This window comes from Pleurodeles waltl, chromosome 12, assembly GCF_031143425.1.
Source record: "Pleurodeles waltl isolate 20211129_DDA chromosome 12, aPleWal1.hap1.20221129, whole genome shotgun sequence".
Taxonomy (NCBI): domain Eukaryota; kingdom Metazoa; phylum Chordata; class Amphibia; order Caudata; family Salamandridae; genus Pleurodeles; species Pleurodeles waltl.
Window position 1 is genome coordinate 497,437,366 of NC_090451.1, and position 17,861 is coordinate 497,455,226.

The window sequence follows — 17,861 nt, forward strand, 5'->3', positions numbered from 1 at the left end:
CTGTCAGCTAGCCAGCATGCTGCCCATTTTGACTTCCCTGCTAGATAGTAATTTCAAAATTCAGATGCCGCTAACTCCCCTAATCTCAGCTTATTAAGCACTACCCTACATCTGCCTTTGGCCCAAATCAGTTGTCCCAATAATACATCTAAGTCTCTGAATAGCTGGGCAGTCAACATAAAGGGGAGATTGATGAAGTAGTACAGGAGTCTAGGAAGCATTACCATTTTGGACAGTGCTATGTGCCTCATCACCAAGAGGAGTCATTTGGTCCAAAAGGAGACCTGTGAGCACAGTGATCGTATGGCCCGTTGTAGGTTGCCATCTATTGTATCTAGTTCTTCATGATAAAAAATGATTCCCAAGTATTTAAAGGTGTTGGATTCCCCCCTGAGTGCGTTACCCCCATGGGATGGTGGAGTTGAGGTTAGGACTAGCACATTGGGAAGACGTAGGATTTTGCGTAAATAACTACCAGCCCTGAGGCATCAGTAAGATGTTTAAGAAGAGCATCAGTTTGCGTCTGGCTGAATCCGGTATCTTGTATATAGAACAGCATATCATCGGTGTATAAGGAGACAATATGAACCTTTCCACCTGTAGGAATTCCTGGCTCATCGCCTACGGCTCTAAATTTGGCTGCAAGGGGTCTGAGGGCCACAACAACAGGATGGGGGATAGAGGACAACTCTGTCTAGTTGCCCTGGCAATACTCTGTCTGTGAGACATTTTTTCCCTGTCCTGGCTCTTGCTGTGGGATTGTAATCTAGTAGTTTAATCCAACTAATCAGTTCAGGACTCAGTCCAAAGTGGGTTAAGACCACATAAACATAATCTCACCATATAGTGTCAAAGGCCTTCTCTGTATCTATGGCTATACAGGCAGAGTGGGGCCAAAGAATGAGGGCCTCTTCCATTATTTGGTAGAATCTTCTCAGATTCAGAGATGTGTTTCTAGCAGGGATAAATCCATTTTTGTCTCTATGAACTAGTGTAGGTAACAGTGGTACAAACTTGCAGCAAGTAGTTTACCCAGTACTTTATAATCTGAATTCAATATGAATAACAATCTTTAAGAAGAAAGCATTATAGGGTCTATCCATGGCTTTACAAAGATTGAGGTGACCAATGCCTCCCTACTAAAGGTTGGGAGTCCACCGGCTTCTTTGGCGGTGTATATTGTGAGTAATTTAGGTGTCAGGAGAGTATCAAATCTAGCATAGAAGTATGTGGGTAGGCAGTCAGAATCTGGAGACTTGCCTTTTACTAGCAAACACAGGGCCTGTTTTAGTTACTGTTCTGTAAGGGATGTTGCAAAGGCTTCCCTCTACTCGTGTGATCCATGGGAGGAGAGATCCGACAAGAAACTCTATTATACTAGACAGGGTGGGTAGTGGGGTAGGTTAGTAGAGTTGTGTATAGCAAGTTTTAAAGGCTGTATTGATGTCCAAGTGTATCCTTGTTGGGAAGACCTATTACTTCTAGTATTACCGTGGCGCTAGAGATGTTGCAGCTATGAGCGTTATGCATTACCCATGTAAAGGCATTCCAAATTGACAAATTCCTATGCATTACTACCTGCCTGAGGTAAGCAGTAGTGGTAAATTTGCCTATTGTGGCCACTAATATAATTTTGTCTAGTGTTGTCACTATTACAATGCAACATCACAAAGTAAAATGATAGACGGAGTCTTGAAACGTTTCAAACACTCACCCCAGTCACAAATCTGGGTTTAATCTATTGTTATTTTGCTTGCCACGTCACCCCAGTTTGGACCCAACCATAAAGGCCATCCCATTTTCTTTAGTTTACATCGTCTTCTGTGTTGGCCTGCTGTATCCCACTAGTGCCTTTTCGCTGCCTTTTGTTCTTGCCTCTAACTACCATCTTTATGGGTTTGAGCTGCCTCAGTATCTGAAGGGCAGAGCTTACACAACTGTAAAGGTATGGGATTTAGTAGTCCTGTACTTCGGTATAATTTCACTGTTTGAGCTTGAAGACGAAAGCTGATCAACTCCTTTCTCTCTCTCAAATGTGCCTCTTCCTCACATACCCCATCAACCTTCACCCACAGGTCATCCTCTCTCTCCATTCCCCTTGGTGTCAGCCTGACCTTCATCTCTCCATTGCAGCTCACCTTCTCAACCACCTTCTTTACCCCTTAAATCAGCTTCTCTCTTAACTCTTTCCTTCTTTGCCCACAATACAAATACACTACATTTTCATTCTTCACCTTACTGGTCATTGTCTTGCTTGGATCTCATATTTGCAAAATCATTCTCCAGTTTTATGAACAGGGACAGACCTCTCTCCACAGAAGTTCTCGCTTTGAGTCGGCAGCTAAAAATAGTGAGATCTATCCCCTGGGTACAATTAGAAAGACTTTCACCTTGCTAATAAGCAAGGTTGAAGTCCTTCGATTAGGGTTTTTTTCCTGCAAAATTCAGTGACAGCCATAGCGTAAAACATCAGCATTTGATTACGGCATTCCGATGTTCACTTTTTTATGATACAGCTACTTGGAGAGGCACTGATTTGTCAAAAATTATAGAGATTTGGTCACAAGAATATATAACGATGGTCACCTAATCCCATTGCCCATGATCTGTGTCTTTCACAGCCTGTCTTCTAAGTACTTGCAGTATGCACATCTAAATCCTAAACCCAATTGCATGAACTGCTTGAAAATGGCTAGGTGTTATTCAAAGAGACTAAAACTCTTTAGGTGGAAGAGACTGCATTAGATGTTCTTAAAATCTGATTGACACAAGACCATGACTTGAAAAAATAGTACCACCTTAAAATTCATGCTTGGTTCCTCCCTCTTAAAAATGTATTGTTGACTGAAATTCCTGCATATTCCAGATATATGTCTTGGTTTTCTTATTTCACTCCTTGAGGTCTCCCTACAGGGTCTCATAAAGTTTTCCTCCAGTCAGAAATGTTCAGTTCCAAAGTTGGTTAATTTAGTCCTCTTCAAATTAACATCTGACCCTTGAAGTAAACGATGAATATGACCAAACTGAAACATTTACCTTGGAAATTTGCTTTTATTATAGCAATTAAATTGGTCCAAAGGGAGGGTTAGAATCTGGCTCTGTGCACCCACAATCCCTGCTTAGGTTTAACCCCATTAAAATGTCTTCCAGAACTCTCTATTGTTAGTGTTATCAGATGTTTCAGGACATTTCATTGCTATTCTCCTGCCATGATCTGTCCTCTCCAGCAGAAATACATTTGCATACTTTTGCAGTCAGAAGTCCTAAATTATAGATCTTATCACATTTTGTAAATCATGGGTCTATCAGCCCTGGTTTTGACTTCTCTGAATATTCCCCCACTAGATAGCATTCAGTGTTATCGGATGTCATTAACCCCTTGAGGGCCTCGTACCCCCTCCCATGGGCAGGGATGGAAAGAGAATCGTGAAGCGATCGGGCTGCTGAAATGCCTACTAGACACCATGGAGGTTTTTTTTATTTTTTTATTTTTATGATATTGACTTAAGGGGAGCGGCCCTTTAGCAAGGGCCACTCCCTAGGGAGGCAATTAATTTTTAGGCCTGATCTGCCCCCAGGCGAGCAGAACCCTCTAGACACCAGGGATCATTTTTTGTTTGTTTATTTTTTACACTTGTAGGAGCGACCCCTTAGGAGAGGGTCGCCCCCCTGGGGTCAAATTATCTTTAGGGCATTTCTGCTACCCTTGGGAGCAGATTGGCCTATTTTTATTAGGCCAATCTGCCTCCAAGGGGGCGCAGAAATCTCTAGAGACCAGGAATTTTATTTTTTTGTTCACTTTCATGCAAGGGGAGCGACCCCTTAGGGGCAAACTTATTTTAGCTCATTTCTGCTCCCAAGAAACCACTAGGCAACAGGGATTTTTCTTTCTTTTTTTTTTTATTTTTTTTTTATTTTACAGATGGGGAGCGTCCCCTTAGACAAGGGTTGCTCCCTCAGGGGGCAATTTTTTTATTTTAGGCCATTGCTGGCCCCCTCTTGCGGGCAGATCGGCCAATTTTTCTTAGGCTAATCTACCCCCAAGGGGGCAGAAACCACTAGACACCAGGGATTTTAATTTTTTGTGACAATTTCACGCAAGGGGAGCGACCCATTTGGCAAGGGTCTCTCCCTGGGGGGGGGGGGGGGGGGGCAAATTTATTATAGGCCCTTTCTGCTCCTCTTGGGGGCAGATCGGCCTATTTCTTTTAGGCCGATCTGCCCGGGGGGGGGGGGCAGAAACTACTTAGGCATTAGGGATTGGGGTGTGTGTGTGTGTGTGTGTGTGTCTTTGTTTTCTTTGGGTGGGCAGCCCCTTGGGCAAGGGTCGCTCCCCATGAGGTACATTAATGTTGGCCATTTGACCTGTTTTTGGAAGGGCCATCTGCCCCCAAGAGAGCAAGGAAGATTTTTCTTTTTTTTACAAAAAAAGAGGGTGGGGTTATGGCCATGCCCCCACCCCAAATAATTGGGGACAATTTTTTCTGCACACTGGTGGGTAGATGGGGCAATTACCCCCGATCCACTCTGTGGGGGAGGCAGAAAGCCAGGGAATTAAAAAAAGAAAAATAAATTGTGGGGTGGTGGCTACCAACCAGTATGGGCTTGGTTATGCCCCCACCCCAACTGAAGAGGGTAACAGTCTTTCAGCTCTCCCCCCTACACACTAAAACATCTTATCCCATGGCAAGCGAGAGGACATTTGATTATTTTGGGTTTTGGTTTTACATTTGGGCGATGAGAGCTTGTCTAACTCTCAAAATCGTCCCACTTGGAATAATGAGGGCTGCACTTTTTGGACTTTGGGATGCTGCCATGTAGAACAATTTACGAGACCTAGGCACATTTGAAATCTATGTGAGTCCAGGGTGGTGTGCTCCACGTGCACCCTGCACCATTTTCTTACCCACAATGCCCTGCAAACCACCAACTTTGCTGGAAATCACACATTTTTCCCACATTTTTGTGATGGAACCTTCCAGAATCTGCAGGAATCCACAAAATTCCTACCGCCCAACAGTGTTGCATCTATACCGATAAAAATTCTGCCCCACTTGTCAGCCTAATTTTTTTTTTTTTAAACTGCCCTTTTGGACCCGCTTTGGTTCCCCCTCATTTTTGACATGTGTTTTGGGACATTTCCTTTCGGGGGCACTAGGCCTATCCACACAAGTGAGGTACCATTTTTATCAGGAGACCTGGTGGAACGTTTGGTAAATGGACTTTGTGGCTCACCTCAGATTCCAGAACTTTGCAGCACCGAATGTGAGGAAAAAGTGTTTTTTGCCACATTTTGAGGTTTGCTAAGGATTCTGGGTAACAGAATCTGGTGAGAGCCCAAAAGTCACCCCATCCTGGATTCTCCTAGGTGTCTAGTTTTAAAAAAATGCACAGGTTTGGTAGATTTCCCTAGGTGCTGGCTGAGCTAAAGGCCCAAACCCACAGCTAGGCACTTAGTAAAAATCACGTCAGATTTCAATGTAAAAAAGTGATATGTCCATATTTTATTTCCTGTTGCAAGCATTTTTATTGGGAGACTTGGGGAAACACAGAATAGCAGAACAAGTATTATTGCCCGTTGTCTTTCTCCAACATTTTTTCCTTCCAAATGTAAGACAGTGTGTAAAAAAGACATTTATTTGAGAAATGCCCTGTAATTCATATGCTAGTATGGGGACCCCGTAATTCAGAGATGTGCAAATAACCACTGCTTCTGAACACCTTATCTTGTGCCCATTTTGGAAATACAAAGGTTTCCTTGATACCTATTTTTCACTCTTTATATTTCACCAATTGAAGTGCTGTATACCCGGTATACAATAAAAAACCCTTGCAAGGTGCAGCTGCTTTATTGGCTCTGGGTACCTAAAGTTCTTGATGAACCTACAAGCCCTATGTATCCCCGCAACTAGAAGAGTTCAGCCGACGTAACTGTATATTGCTTTCGAAAATCTGACATGGCAGGAAAAAATTAGAGTAAAACGTGGATAAAAATGGCTGTTTTTTGCACCTCAATTTCAATATTTTTTTATTTCAGCTGTTATTTGGAAAACCTTGTAGGATCAACACAAGTGACCCCTTGCTGAATTCAGAATTTTGTCTACTTTTTAGAAATGTTTAGCTGTATGGGATCCAGCATTGGTTTCACACCCATTTCTGTCATTAACTGGAAGGAGGCTAAAAGCACAAAAAATAGTAAAAATGGGGTATGTCCCAGTTAAATGCCAAAATTGTGTTGAAAGTGTGGTTTTCTGATTCAAGTCTGGCTTTTCCTGAAAGCCAGGAAGATGGTGATTTTAGCCCCGCAAACCCGTTGTTGATGCCATTTTCAGGGGGGGGGGGGGGGGGGGCGCAACACAAGCATTCTTTTGCAGACCTTTTTTTTTTTTTTTTAAACAACATTTTTGCTATATTTTGGCTAATTTCTTGGTCTCCTCCAGGGGAACCCACAAACTCTGGGTACCTCTAGAATCCCTAGGATGTTGGGAAAAAAAGGATGCATATTTGGCGGGGGTAGCTTATGTGAGCTTATGTGAATGTGTGCATTTTACACAGACATGAAGGAAATGGAAGAGTTAATAGGCACAATAAGTTGTGTGTCCTAATTTATGAAGATATAAATACAGCCCACTTGGCTTATGTGGACAAAAGTTATGAAGGCCTAAGCATGAACTGCCCCAAATAGCCAAAAAAAGGCCTGGCATCTGAGGGGGGGGAAGGGCCTGGCAGCGAAGAGGTTTAAAAAAAAAAAAAAAAAAGCAGATGTATCTTGAGCATATTTTAAGCTCTATTTTAATCATAAAAGACATAAAATTAATTCTTTGTAGATGCACTTTCTTCTGAGACATTATTTTAAAACAAATACAGATATATTTAGGTGTTCAGAGATCCTGTGGATAGTTGGAGATATTCTTGTTCTCTTAAATTCATTGGAAAAAATAATGAAGTGGAACGCCTGTTCATAACTGCCTTAATTTAGACGGGTATAAGTCAACCAGTGCCACATTCAAAGGTAACACAGTCTACAATATGGAAGGATTTCAGTCAACAGGTTTACCTTAATCTCTGCATTAGCAGACTCTAATTCAAAGACCAATGCCACCGTGTTTAGGACCATCTTAAAAGAAAGCAAATCTTCTCAATGGGTGGGCAGACTCAGAAGCTGCAATGAGGGGATTGGGATTATGAACACACACAAAGGAGCCCTCTTCAAGCTCGAAAATGAGTGAAGCAAGCCTGACTCATTATACAGACCTAGTTTACCTGGGAGATGAGTGTGTGAGGCCTTTTCCATTTATTTAGGTCATAGGATAGCACTACCTCATAGTTTATCCCCTTACAGTGTCCAAACCAGGTCCCGTACCCGCCAACATGGTAATTGGATCACATAACATTAATTGCCCCATGGCAAAAGGATACCTCAGCCAATAAAATTAGAGTTCGGACTGAACTGTTATTTGGTGAACTACCCATAGCCCAGCTTTCAATATCTTCTCAAAAATGTGCTCTGTGAATACTTCAGGAACTATTAAACAGAGTTATGATGAACTAGGTTTACAACAGTGGAACCTTATGCTGCATTTAAGTGAAGCTTCTGTTGCACTTTTATGCTCTTGTAGTTTCACATGAAAAGGTTATATTAGTTGCTACTGATTAGTTGCCACTATACTGGTTAAGACGGGCATGTACTAATGTGGGGTAAAAAGGAAGATCTCATTGATGACCTTGCTTATCACGTGTGTGCGGAGGGGGTGGGTGTGTGCTGCAGTCGTCGTAGCATTTTTCTGTTTTAATTATTACTTTGCCTCTTTGAGAGTTATCGTGTAAGTGTTTTTATTATGCTATTTATTTTTATTTTTGTCAGTCCATCGTTCTGACTTCTGACTGATGCTTTAAAACTACCAGTCGTATAAAATGTCATACTTTGTAGAAGGTTACTAAAATATTTCTATGTTACATTTTTTGTTCTTCAATTTTGTTTTAGAAAATATGGTAAGAGGCTTGGATGAAGAAGAGACCAATTTCCTGGATGAGATTTCCAGAAAACAAGAACTAATTGAAAAACAGAGAAGGGACGAAGACATGAAGGAGTTAAATGAATACAGGATATCCTTTACGTTGAAATGTCAAAGTAGTGTACTTTAGATACGTGACTCACTATTGGCCCGTTTTTCTTAGTTTCATCTTTAAAAGAAGGATTTCGAACAAATTAGCACTTACGTACCATAACCAAATTTTATGTGAATTTGTTTTTTAAACTTTTCTTAATACAGTTCAAGGTTATTTGTTATAGTGGTTAAGTTGTTGACTTTGTAACCACTAGACCAAATTCAGAACGCTCTCTTGATGCCAGTATGGGGTGTTGAGGAAGCCCAACTTCTTCCTATCTCTCATTGCCCTTCCCTGACAAAACTGGGAGTGCTTGGAGAAAGAACAGATATCAATATTATGCTCTGTATAAAATATTTAGCACTCATTTTCATGGTAACATAATGAATCTATTTAAAGTAAATCAAAGCTTGTCCATGACCCTCATTTTTTTTAATGCATCATTATGGGTAACTCTATCAAACCCACTATTCATATGCCCAAAGTGAGCAATTCATTCTTTCCTCCACGGCAACCTCTTGTTTTTACAAACCACTGTTTGCTCTCTTTCCTTCCGAATGTAGATTTCTTTAAAGATTCATTTTTGTGTCTTCTGATGCTTTTATTTTTGTGTCTTAGTTTGTATAAAATATGTGTTCTTCCTTGTCATGTTGAAAACATATATTTTTTTTAAACTTTCAAAAACCAGCTGCTAAAGGCAGTAAATTGGAATTTTCAATATTGACCTATATTGACCATTTCTATCTAAGTAAAGTTTGTGTCAGCTTTCAGCCATACAATAATAAAAATGTTCAGTAAATACATTAAAACTCATACAACTGTAGTTTTGTATCTAGCCTATAGAGTGTGGAAAGGGATATCTCTTTGGCCTGTAGCTGCCTACCAACATCCCAACAAAGTGCAAGTGTGTAGCAATAGTTCAATTATAGCTAAAAATGAATCCACAAGGAATTGACGTTTTAAAGGTAATATTGTTTACAGCATTTTTCCGCCAGCAGTATGTATTCCTTCCGGTACCTGGTCATTTTTTCCCAGCAGCAGCCAGTTTCTTTTATACGTGGCATTAATAAAAGGCTATTGAGTTAAACATATGTTTATCTACCCTAGGACAAAACAGTAGGTACCGATCTAATAGATTCGATCTCTTAACTCCAATTAGGGGCAGAAGTCTTCATTTATGTGCTAGATCATATTTTGTGGAAAAAAAAGCAAGAAGTGCAATAAATTATTCCTTGTCCCCAAACTTACAATTGCATTATTCAATTCCTGTGGTATCCTTGAGTACCTAACAAAATATTCCCTTGTCTGCAGAATACCCAGTCTGAATGTGACAAGGTGTATGTTTTTGTGCAGGGCAAATCAGCTCCAAGTATTACATACTCCCTGGACTATCCCCACCATTGAAATACTCTCTGGTTTTATCATGGAATTTTTTTTTTTTTTCTCCCACCGGGACACATAACACACCTTTACGAGCTCTCCAGTATCCCGCCTTACTCTACTCCGTTCACTCCATAGCAACCCTAGCTATAGCTCATTCAATGTGCTTTTTACATGGGCCAGCCAAGTACTCCTACTAGGACGCTCTGCGTTATCAGCGTCTTCCTGGGATTGTAGGTAGATTGTTGCCTTTGGGTTCTTCATCAAGCTAATCTGGTTCAACTCTGGTTTTAGGGCTGCTATTCCAGCGATTGATGTGAAGCCGAGCTTAGCATAAAGTGCTAGTAGGGGAGTGTCAGAGCCCAAACATGATAGCGTCATAAGAAAGTTGTTTTCAGTCACATGCAGATAATATATGTTCCCGTACACCCCTCCACTCCCCCACCCCCAGGCTCTGCCCCAAAACGTGCATGCTGCTACTGGCTTCTGCTTATAAATTTAGAGGATAGTGCTGATGCTCTTGGCACCTGACTTGTGCCTAAATTTTAATATCTCCCCTGAGGTCTGTTTTAAAACTGTAGTTGCCTTCAGTATGTGATTTTTCCAGGGTAATTGCTCAGTTTACCGTATCTTCTCATAATAATGCTGCTTAACACACTCCCCATTTACCACTAACTTCCTCTTAAACCTGGGGGACTTTCTCAGCACCATATTCTTTGTCTTGTTGCAGTTAATACACAAAATGATGATGGACGGAGTGCTCAACACTGCAAACACTCACCCCCAATCACAGATCTGGGTTTAATCCATCAATACAGGGTCAAGACTGATTTCCATATGGCTGGGTCTAAACTGGGGTGGCATGGTGAGCAAAAGAACGATGGATTAAACCCAGATATGTGACTGTGAGTGAGTGTTTGCATTGTTCAGCACTCCCTCCATCATCCTTTCGTGTTGCTAAAGTTGCTCTAAGTGGGAAGGGTATGCCCAGGCGTGGGTCCCGTGCTCACTGTGCTGCTGGATTCAAGCTAGTTTGACTGATGAAGGGTGATACCCTGAAAACGGTCCCAGGATGCTCGTTTCCAGTCCAAGGAGGACCTGCCTGGCAGTTAGGGCTGAACTATTCCCATGAGGAACAGGTTCAAGATTGATTTGCATATGGCTGGGTCCAAACTGTGGTGGCATGGTGAGCAAAAGAAAGATGGATTAAATCCAGATCTGTGGCTGGGGGTGAGTCTTTGCATTGTTCAGCACTCCGTCCATCATCCTTTTGTGTTGCTTGTTGCAGTTAATATTTAAGGCCTTCCTATGACCGTAATCTACAAATCTCTTTAGTAATCTATGTATTGCTTTTTCTGTTAGGACCAGCAAGACAGTGTTGTCAGCAAACAGTAGGTTTAGGACCTTTCGTCCTACTATAATAGGGACTTCAATAGGTTCTTCAAATAATTAATCTACTATATCATTTTTTTTTAAAAGACTGAAACGTAGAGGAGCTAATACACAGCCCTGCCATGCATCCATTCTAATTGGAAAAGTTTTGCTACATTCACCTCCCGCCCTTATCTAACCCTGGCTGTTATCTGTATGAAGCACCATATTGTTTGCACAAGAGTGATGTCTACCTCTTGCTCTACCTAGGATCTCCCTAACTTCGCCCAGTCCACAAGATTGAATGCTGCCTTCATGTCAACAAAGATTAAATATAACAAGGACTTTCTTTTTATTGCGTACTAATGGAGATCATATGTAGGCGTATTGCTTGATCTAAAACCAGCTTGTGCCTCAGTTAAAATGTTCTCCCTGTCCACCCAGCCCTTTATTGATTTACGTCAAGTGATATATGAACCATTAAAGATACAGAACATCAAAATAGTATTTACATTACCGATTATTGGACAAGATGAACCTCACACACGTTTTCTACATGGTATTTAAGACAAGTATTACGTTTTCCCCTTCTGCATTTAACAACAAATATGCGCCTTATGACTAGGTATTTGTATGTGTTTTCTTAAAAAGGATCAAATCAGCATGGCATGGTAAATATCAACAAACACGTCTTGTAGATTTCTTGGTGGTTTGATTGTGGTAGGATGGGGGATCTTTGTTGCTTTACCTTTTTATTTTTTCATAGTACAAGTCTGTAATGTCAAATTGTTGAACCCACTTTTCTTATTTAAGAGTGTTATGAACGACAGCAGCCAAAATCTGGAATTTAACCTTAAAGAAGGATACTTGAGAGATAGCAGAGAAAAGAGAACACCATCAGTTCTGATGTGTGGAGGCAGACAGTTCAGCAATAATAATTTCTACATTGAAAACAAACATTGAGATATAAATCGGTATATCAGGCTGTTGTATACTATTTGGACTGCTGTCCACGGCTGTTGTATATTATTTGGACTGCTGTCCACTTGAACAAGGATTTCTGTTTCCATCTTCGATTCTGGTTCCAAGATGTCAGTTTAGGCCACAGGCCATTGTTCTTATTCAGAGACAACACGAGGAATAAAACTGAACATTACAGTTTCTTGGGATGTGCCTTGGTTTTTCTTCTATGCATAAATCGGTATATGAAGGGATGCATTGGCTTGCTAATGTTACTTTTAGACCTGAGTAGTGGTTGTGGGTGAGATAAGCCATACATTTAACTAACATCGGTCGAGGCTAAGTTGAGAAGACAAAGCAGCGACCCGCAAGCAAATACATGTGTCCCTGCCTGCGGTGGTGCTCACTGGGAAACTTTGCCATGGGATAGGCTTACTGGGGTACAGTAAGTGAGCTGGCCCTGGGGGATGGGATCCCCAGGGCCTACAAAGGCTTAGGGAGGGGGCTGCATGGCCCCCTCTTTTGTTTTCTTTTTTTTTTTTTTTACTAAAAAGATCAGTCCTGGGGGATAGGGCCCTGGGGCTTTCCAAGTCTTGGGAACGGGGGCCACTCATGACAAAGGATCTAGGTTCCATGGATCCTGTTAGGTACAGACTAGCTGCCCATTCTTAGCAACCAGAGTGAAAGAGGGGTATTCTCCCAGATCACAGATTTAATCAAAGATAACAACTTCATTTCAGACCATCATACTTGGTTCGACCATGGGAGAGGCACCCAAATTCTTTCCATCTCAGACAACCTGAAGATCATTGTAGACAAAAATGGAGGTGATGCGCTTAAACTTTTGGACCTTTCACTGACTGACACAGCTGAACACTATTCTTTCCCATAAAGACTAGAAGAAATTGACTGGATATATTTCTGCCAGCTAAGCAGATCTAGCATCATATTGTTGCTGCAATTCGCATACCCTTCCATATGCACCGACAATAGCATGGCTCAAGCCTGCACTAAAACGCAGCAAAAGGTTCCACACTTGTAAACCCAGCTCCCCATTATTAATTATTCTTTTGAGCGTATGAACACGAGAATATCTCCAACTATCTGCAGAATCCCAGAATACATTATAAATATATCTTTATTTATTGTTTTTCTTTTAAAAGCGCTCAAAAGAAAGCACACTTGCGAAGTAGGCATTTTCTGTCTTACAATTAAATTCTGGTCTTAAAATCTTCTCTGGATGCATCTCTTGTCACCCCAGAGTCACGCCTTAATAGCCCAAAAGGCAGGGTGTCTGGTATTCTAAAGAAAGACATGTCGGATTCAACCTTGAAAATGTCGTCTTCACTGTATTAAGATTGGAAGTCCCGTTGGCGAACATGGTACACCAGCCACACCGCTAAGTGCTGACTTCTGCTTAGGACCACCAAAGTTATTATTCCAGGGGATCAAATGAATTGTTAAAATAAACCTGGCTAATTGCTGAGATTTGAACTTTTAATAGGAAGGTGACTTTAAAAAGTCACCACCTTGTTGTCCAAACCTCTGGTAGCCCTTCCTGTCTATCTACAGCAGATTGCCACCCGAGAAAACAGGCTGTCCCCCCTTTTAAGGATTAATTCCTTACCTGAGCTGCCATGGCAGCTACATTGCCCTTTGCCACATGGTCTGCAAGTGCTTTTTGTTATCTGGAGTGCACAGGTCTTTTCAGTTTCTGTCACACGGGATCCAATTGCTCGTTCCTTGTTTGCCGTGCAGCCTGTGATGGCCCCTGAGGCCATATTAAATATCAGTCTGCACTTGCATTGAGCCCACATTATAGACTACCGAGGTATTGTGAATGTAAGTAGATCCATACTTCCCTATGAATGCTTACCTCAACAATAAGTTGGTATCCAATATTTTGGAGTCTGTGTATGTGCATGTCTTCATTGTTGACACTGATATTGTGATACAACCACAGTCATCATGTAAAAATGTTATTTCTTATTATGACTTGGATGTTAAGTTGTATATTCTAGTTGAACTGTGACTTTTGTGTACCATATTGCGTTTCATCCTTAATGATTGTTTCACAGTGCTGTTGCAAAAGCAGGTGAAAATGTAGATTCGAAAAAGGAAGCAGAGAAGAAACCATCTGTAAAAGTACCTGAAAACAAAAACAAATTTTCTCAAGCTAAGCTTCTTGCTGGAGCAGTCAAGCACAGAAAGTTAGTTTACCTTTCAATACTGTTACCTCTTTAAACCTCAGATTGTTGAGTACTGCTGCAAGTGGAAAGCAGAATAAGTCGACTCTATTGGAACCGAAGAAACAGCTTCCAGCAAATATTTCTTTCCTGAATGCCAGTAATGGCATGTTAACAGACACAAATGTATCATTCTTGCTCTTGTTTCTTTCATATTGTTTGGGATTCAGTGTATCCTCTGACAGCGCTACGAAAGGCTCCCCGGTACATGTTGTCAATTTAGGTATTGTAGTGGCACAACAACACTAGCATCCTTATTCTGTTTAAGTATTTTTAATTTTAAAGATCTAGTAATTGTGAAGGTGAAATTAGGAACATCGAACAGTGTGAAAATGAGACATTGATACATTTTAGCTGTGAATTAATTTAAATACCCTTTACCAATGCATACGGGTAAAACACTTGGAACTGCATTGAGGGTATTGACACCAGGTATCTGGTTGCCTCAAGCGTATATATCCTATGGTTCAAGGTTTCATACCAGTTAAGGACTGTGAGTGGTGTCAAATAAAATTTCCTTAATGTGTGGTTTTCAGTGGAAAAGCCGTTTGCTGCAGACAGTTTCTCAAAGAATAATGGATTGTTTGACAAAATACTTGAGGAAACCGCATCTTTAAAATCGTTCATTTCTGTTTTAATGGTTCACAGCATGTTTGTTTTTGAATGGTGCTCACTATGTTGCTAGCTAATGAAAGGGAGTTGCTGTGTCATTAAGTGAAAACTAATGCCCAATATAGCCTCTGCTTGTTTTGTGCTTACCAGTCAATAAATATGGACTCTCCTTATCCATGATTTCCAGTTCAGGTCTTAGAAAATGAGTACATGTAAGATATTATTTTAGTTTTGCACCTTCTCAATTCTAAAATCTATTTTCTTGCTTGTTTCTTTTATAGTTCAGAGAGCACAAGTAGTGCAAAGAAGCTGAAGTTAGACCACGAACATGATCGAAAGCAAAAAGGTATGCAGACAGTCTAATCAATGCAAATTGGTTATCTCTGCCAAAAGAGATCCTTGTTACAGACGGTAAACTGCCATACTTCACACATGAGTACACATAAGCAACCTTGCACACATTTTATAATTTAGTTAGTGTAATAGTTTCCTTCTGCATGTACATGCGCATTCAGATCGAGAACTTTGCAGCACTGCACTCATGACTTCAAGCTGCCACCGTTCCAAAAAACTCCTTTTCTGGACTCTTCTAAACTTCAGCTAAATTGCATTACATCTGCATCTTTTGTGTATTTCCTTGAATACCTCACCTCTGCTTAGATCCACGGATTCAATAACCAATAATTACAGACCATGTTAAAATCCTGCCATATTCTTGAGCCCTTCCCTTATTCACCTATGGAGTTAATAAAACCGCAAAAGCAATTGACATTTATACATATTAACCAAAGGGCTAAATATTGGATTATTTAGTACTGTTGTAATATTTCAACTCAAATGATCAACTAGTGTTACACTTAAGCGCATGTTTCTTCTTGATTTATTCATTACCTGATACACCTTGTCGATTTAACATACTGTGAATCATTCTTCTTCCCAAATCCCTCTTTATAAATAAACATTGCAATGTTTTTGTATTTCTCCTAATATCTTGTGTCACTCTGAAAAACACTGTATTTATGGTAATATTTATTTCTAGCCACTTACTAGCTAGATTGATCAGTTATCGACCTATTAATCCCAAAAATTACTTCTCAAAATGTGGTGTACCACGAGAAACATTTTTCATTTGAAGTTATATAAATATTGCCCATTTCCCCTATTTGATTATCTTTAGTTACCCTTGTTTCTCTTATGATAAAGTAATTAACAGTCCAGAAAATAACTTTTCATAATCATGGGAGCAATATTCATTTGACAGGTCAAGTATGTAATGCCAAAATATCACCAAAAGTAGTTTGAGCATTTATTTTCCAGTTGTTAATAGATTTAGTATCGCTTGACAGGGCAAAAGTAGATTTCCATTTTTTTTAACCTTTTTATTTAAAGTTATATGTAAGCTGGAGGGGGGCAGGTGGAAAATTACAGGACATTGTTCCAAAGGTGCAAATTAGAGGGAGGCTTCAGAACAGGCTTCAACATTTAAAGTCATCCATTCATTTGTAAAGTTTCCAACATCCACTTCAACCTCAGAACAGCTAGATGACCTTCTATGTACATCTACCTTCACCTTGAGTGACAATCTTACTCATCTCTCTGAGGGCCCTTTTGAAAAGGAGACAACCCTCCTATATAAATTAAGTCAGACTAGCTATAGATACTCATCATTGAAACTTCTCTTTTTACATTTATCTAGGAAAACCTGTCAATTTCTTCTCAAAGCTGGCTAGGATAGCCCTTAAATTTGATAGGTTTGATCACCAAAGGTCCACTGTTAGAAGAATAGCAGCCTTCCATTTCTAAGCCTCTGTCAATATCTCCTCTAACAAAAGATGAGTAATGAGTTTGCCTACATGAGAGGTCAATGGAAGACTCCCTCCTCTGCCACATACCCAAATTATTTTCTCGCTGTGGAATCCTGTAGATGCACATTTCTAATACTTTTTATCTGTGACACACCTTGACCTAAAAGGACCTCAAGTGATTGCATATGGATGTACGTTTCTCTCTCCCCATAGCCTCTTCACCAAGCATCCAGATCACCATACATAGTGCTCAGTCATGCCAGTGTCCTGTACCACCTCAGCATGATCTCGTATGCATTAGATTTTTATTGGGTGCAAACGGAACACTTAGCTGCCCTCCGACAAATCAAAATACATGTGCTGTCAGCAAAGTCCTGTCCAATCTTCTCTGGCCATATGTTTACGTAATTTAATTCTTGATAGAGAGGAGTTTTAAACAGCTTTGCTACTTTGTTATTTGGCTTGCCCTCTTTATATATGTCCTCAATACTTGTAGTTTCTCTACTTGCCTCCACACTCTCTGATGGCTGCCAAGCCCAATGCAACAACTGTTAGTCGGTATACATCATTAGGTCACACGTGCACCCTGTTCTATTCTTGAGGCTGCCATTCTCAAACAAGAACCCCAATTCAGTACCCCCCCCCCGTCCATCTCCGGTATCCTTTGTCTGACATAACCATTTCAAAGTTGTGGTTTCCCAAGACTAGAGTCTGGAGGGTGGGGTAGGAAAATAAATAATTTGTTGTGTCCAAACAGCTATCTTCCCATGAAACAGGACGACATTAGTTACCTAGATTGTATATGTGTCTACGGGGGGGCCAGAGAAGATGGTGTAGTGGAATCCTGTAACTCACCTGTGGCGCCATACTTTTTCTCACGTATGCCCCAAAACAAAGCTGAAGACTGCTGGGATCTCAGGACATATCTATCTATATATAGGGCCCCCATTCCTCCATCAGCTGGAAGCCCAAGAGTTTCTTGGGGATCCATTATTACATATACACCTCCAGATTTTATTCTTGATCATTTTAAGGATGTTAATCTTTTAAGATGAGGAGTCTAGCCATAAAGTTAATTTTGACACAATTTTTTCTACCCATGAAATTTTCACCTTCCCCCTCCTGTAGAGGGCTTTGAAAAGCACCTCAAGGATTAACGGCACCTTAATGTCATGTTGTTTATTTATTGAGAGGTGAAGAGTCATCCCCATGTAAGGTATACCCCGGGATGACCACTCAAACCCCCATGGTCAGCTGTCTTTGTCCTGCTGTCCTCCAAGTATGTGTCCACTCCTGTCCCCTTAGATTTAAGATAATTAGTCCTGTTACCTCCTGGAACTTCTGAATGTTCTTGGAGTAGAGCAGTCATAATTAGTTA

General features: G+C 40.6%; 1 protein-coding gene across 1 annotated transcript in view; it reads left to right on the forward strand.

The window, feature by feature from the left end:
• The window catches only part of PSME3IP1 (proteasome activator subunit 3 interacting protein 1), a 100,083-nt gene that overhangs the window by 59,912 nt on the left and 22,310 nt on the right, over nt 1–17,861 (forward strand). The window contains exons 4-6 of the mRNA XM_069217222.1: nt 7,985–8,106; nt 13,897–14,030; nt 14,960–15,024. Of these exons, the coding sequence (XP_069073323.1) occupies nt 7,985–8,106; nt 13,897–14,030; nt 14,960–15,024 (321 nt within the window). The remainder of the gene's footprint in view (nt 1–7,984; nt 8,107–13,896; nt 14,031–14,959; nt 15,025–17,861) is intronic.